Source organism: Scardinius erythrophthalmus, assembly GCF_964197995.2.
Source record: "Scardinius erythrophthalmus genome assembly, chromosome: 8".
Lineage (NCBI taxonomy): Eukaryota > Metazoa > Chordata > Actinopteri > Cypriniformes > Leuciscidae > Scardinius > Scardinius erythrophthalmus.
Window position 1 is genome coordinate 339,730 of NC_138228.1, and position 5,000 is coordinate 344,729.

At 36.9% G+C, this 5,000-nt stretch overlaps 1 protein-coding gene across 1 annotated transcript in view; it reads right to left on the reverse strand.

Annotated features, from left to right (window-relative positions):
- gatm (glycine amidinotransferase (L-arginine:glycine amidinotransferase)) overlaps positions 1–5,000 on the reverse strand; it is an 11,555-nt gene that overhangs the window by 868 nt on the left and 5,687 nt on the right. Inside the window, exons 6-8 of the mRNA XM_081372604.1 lie at positions 3,754–3,918; positions 3,408–3,471; positions 2,011–2,127 (exon numbers count right to left, since the gene is read on the reverse strand). Of these exons, the coding sequence (XP_081228730.1) occupies positions 2,011–2,127; positions 3,408–3,471; positions 3,754–3,918 (346 nt within the window). The remainder of the gene's footprint in view (positions 1–2,010; positions 2,128–3,407; positions 3,472–3,753; positions 3,919–5,000) is intronic.

Consider the following 5,000-nt stretch of genomic DNA (forward strand, 5'->3'; position numbering starts at 1 on the left):
GTAACATGGATTACATAATCAGATTACTTTTGTGATGTAACGAGGGAAGTAATGTTTTATGTATTATACATAATTACATACCTAGGGCCCTATCTTGCACCCAGCGCAATTGACTTTATACACCGACGCATGTATCATTCCTATTTTGCACCCGCACAAAAAGCGCTTTTCCTTCCACAGAAGCACGTCGCTAAACTAGGGAATGAACTTGCGCTCCCTGAATAACGAAGCTACTTCAGACCAACCCATTTTAGATTTGCGCCTGGCGCAAGAGTCATTTATCCCGCCGGGAAAATAGCAACAGCGCCAAGACCCGCCCACAAAGTTACTTGGCTTTGCGCTTTGACACTTGCGTTTCAGATCGTTAAAATAGGGCCCATAATGTATTATGTATGTATGTATTATGCATGTTACAAGTAACATGCATTAAATGATCAGATACATTTTTGATGTAACGAGTAAAGTAATTAATTACAAGTAACATGCATTACGTAATCAGATTACTTTTGTGATGTAACAAGGAAAGTAATGGATTACAAGTAACATGGATTACATAATCAGATTACTTTTGTGATGTAACGAGTAAAGTAATTAATTACAACTAACATGCATTATGTAATCAGATTACTTTTGTGATGTAACAAGTAAAGTAACACATTACAAGTAACAAATTATGTAATCAGATTACTTTTGTGATGTAACGAGTAAAGTAATTAATTACAAGTAACATGCATTACGTAATCAGATTACTTTTGTGATGTAACAAGGAAAGTAATGGATTACAAGTAACATAAATTATGTAATCAGATTACTTTTGTGATGTAACAAGTAAAGTAATTAATTACAAGTAACATGCATTACGTAATCAGATTACTTTTGTGATGTAACAAGGAAAGTAATGGATTACAAGTAACATAAATTATGTAATCAGATTATTTTTGTGATGTAACAAGTAAAGTAATTAATTACAAGTAACATGCATTACGTAATCAGATTACTTTTGTGATGTAACAAGGAAAGTAATGGATTACAAGTAACATGGATTACATAATCAGATTACTTTTGTGATGTAACGAGTAAAGTAATGAATTACAACTAACATGCTTTATGTAATCAGATTACTTTTGTGATGTAACGAGTAAAGTACCTCATAAGTCACATGCATTACGTAATAAGATGACTTTTTTGATGTAACAAGTGACGCATTAAAACTAACATGCATTACGTAATCAGATTACTTTTGTGATGCAACAAGTAAAGTAACACATTACAAGTAACATAAATTACATTATCAGATTAGGTTTTGATGTAACATGTAAAGTAACGCATTATAAGTGACATGCATTACGTAATCAGATTACTTTTGCGATGTAACGAGTAAAGTATGCATTTATAAATTTACACATTAGTTACTTTTAAGTTACTTTTTTAAAAGTAATGCACATTACTTTTCAGTTTAATTAATTTACTTGAACATTTTTAAAGAATAAAATACTATCCATAACGTTGACACTTAAACATGCGTCATGCCTGCGCAAACAGACAAAAAGTACTAACAAAACACATTACTTTCAACTTTCAATAAAACTGTTTAAAGTTCAATAAAGATACAGTAGGTAATATAACCTTAATGTTGAGATCTGTTATATGGTGTCTGTAGCTCTAGGGCTCAGGTGCTCAGAATATGATAATATTCTAAATGTGTTTTTAAAAGGAAAATGAAAGTGTGTGTTATATAGGCTATGCAGTACTGCGACAAACACTTGCAAAGAAAGAACTTCAGTAAAAACACCTGCAAGGCCTAGAAGAGATCGAGCCTCGCAGGGTGAGAAAAAGAAACGTAATGCATTACTTTCCATCAAAATAACTTTCCCATTTGTAACATAATTAGTTATTTTTAGAGAGTAATGTAATACTGTAACGCATTACTTTTTAAAGAAGTTTCCCCAACACTGGTTGTATGGGTTCAGAGCTGAAGCTCCAGAAGAGCTGAAGAAACAGCGTTCTTACCGAGATTTTCAAACATTTTCTGTATGGTCATCTCATTAGCATCCACCATCACACGTTTCTCATCCAGCATCAACACATTCATGGACAGCCATTTGGACGACATCCACAACGGATGATCTGAGAAAGAGTACTCATATTTAAGCCAAACATCATATATGGCCATTCACATCATCTATGAAATACAGATTGTGTTAAAGTAGTGATTCTCTCCAGTGAAGCACAATATGACTCGGGAAAAACCAGTTTACATTATTCAAATTGTTCATTTCCATGTTGTAAATTGAATATCTGACACAAAAAATATTAATATGTAAGATGGGATGTGGATCAGTCATGTGATGTTTACAAGAGTTTGTTTACAAGCTCTCAACCACAAATCTGTTCCTGTGCAGAAAGGGGAACGTCAGAATATGATTGTGTTTGTTGACTGTGAGCTCGGCGTATAAAGAGTGCTTTGTTTTTGACTCATTTTTGAAATATTCCTTCTTAGAAGAAAAGGTTCTGAATAGAACCATAAAGGTTTTTCATATGTAGAACCGTTTCCAGTCATGGCCTCATTTTATGGATTTCCTTTTCATTCATTACTTTTTTTAATTAAGGAAATTTTGTGAATTGAACAGCTCTAAACATATTTTTATCACTAGTGAAAATTGAAACAACTATTTAAACATGAAAGTATAATGCAAACATTTAAGACATTTCTCCTTATATAGAACCTTTCTGGCATAAAGTGTTCTTTTAAAAAGAGTCGAGAACCCTGGAGTTCTAGAGAGTAGAACGTTCTGAGCATCATAGCAGCAATCAGACAGACGGGATACGTTTAATAAATTGCCACAAATACATAATTCATAAATATATTATTAATTAATGGATATTAGTGTTTTTTTGGATTGCAATATTGACAAAATGGCTTGCACAACAATACAAAGCTTCCGTTGTGGTGTATGTGTGTTAGCGGCATGATTTATCTGAACTGCTTGGTTACTGATATTAATTACATAGTGATATTAATACAAATCTGGTAAAGTCGCGGTGAAACTGAAGTAGCAGGAGATATTTTTCCTCTGTATTGTGACGTACAGGTGAGAGATTATTGTGAGTCAGCGGCTGATTGGATGTTGAGATGTGGGCGTGGATGAACGAGAGGGTTTAATGTTCGGACTGATTGGAGAATCCAGCACACATCTAATATTTATTATATTCAGCAACATTATTGATCTCCTGCATTAACACCATTATATGAGAACTGAGCTGATCTGGACGATGACATAACGGCTTTCTCCAGAGCGGATATATGTATATATATATATATATATATATATATATATATATATATATATATGCACTAAATCAATAACTTTTTTACAACAAAAATGAGCCATATAACTATAACTCACTGTCAGGAATAAGAGGAGTCGGAGGAGTCGCCACCGTCCAGCCGGCTTTCTTGAACATGTCGATCTGAGGGAGAGATTCATCATGAGATCAACACTAGATGGCAGCACAGCTCCACACACACACACTCACTCACACTCACTCACTCACTCACTCACACACACTCACACACACACACACACACACACACACTCACTCACTCACACACACACACACACACACACTCACTCACACACACTCACACACACACACACACACTCACTCACTCACACACACACACACACACACACACACACACACACACACACACACACACACACACACACACACACACATACACACACACACCTGCCGGCAGGGCCGATCTGGGTTGGACAGCACCAGGCCCGGGCCGATGATGTTGAAGGTGGCGTCGATGTGCATGGGGTTCGGGTCCTTGAAGGAGATGATGTGGATCTTGTACGTGGGGGCGAGATGCCGCCGCATCCACTCGATGCCCATGAAGTTGGTGACCTGAAAAGAGTTGCAGAGCGCGAGCGTTAGACAGCGCTGTGAGAACGATCTGCCAACTTCCTGTTACACTGACGGCTCCTCATCGTGGAACGAGATTTATTAATAAAAACAAGGGCTTTTCAAACTTTCAGACGCCAAATATGAGCATTCTCATGTGAGGAAGGCATCCATCTTTCATAAACACCCAATTCACACACTGAAAAATAAAATTAGTTTCCATTAAGTTACATTATTATATATTTTTTCTACTCACTTCTTTAATGTACTGTTAAAAGTCTTATTTATTTATCATATATAAAATTTTCACTTATATTACAGTTTTTCTCGATTGTTTACACACAAATTCTGGTACTTGAGACACAATGACCACAACATGTAACTCATTCACCAACCCCCTGAGCCAATTCTGCTGAACTACAAGCACAATTCCTGCTTTACACTCAGATTGCAGATCTAAAACACACTTTTTTCAAAACACTACACACAGTTCTCTGCTTTTGGCACAATTTTCATGCAGAAAATCTCGTTTTCACAAGGAACACACTGCCATTCAGATATGCACACTGACTCATCACATGGGCAAACACCCGTCACACAGTTTTACAGTTAGCAGTCAGAGCTTTAGCATAAAAGGGCAACAGGTGATCTCTTCAACAGGTGATCTCTTCAACAGGTGAGCTCTTCAACAGGTGAGCTCTTCAACAGGTGAGCTCTTCAACAGGTGAGCTCTTCAACAGGTGATCTCTTCAACAGGTGAGCTCTTCAACAGGTCAGCTCTTCAACAGGTGATCTCTTCAACAGGTGAGCTCTTCAACAGGTGAGCTCTTCAACAGGTGAACTCTTCAACAGGTCAGCTCTTCAACAGGTGATCTCTTCAACAGGTGATCTCTTCAACAGGTGATCTCTTCAACAGGTGATCTCTTCAACAGGTCAGCTCTTCAACAGGTGATCTCTTCAACAGGTGATCTCTTCAACAGGTGATCTCTTCAACAGGTGATCTCTTCAACAGGTCAGCTCTTCAACAGGTGATCTCTTCAACAGGTGAGCTCTTCAACAGGTCAGCTCTTCAACAGGTGAGCTCT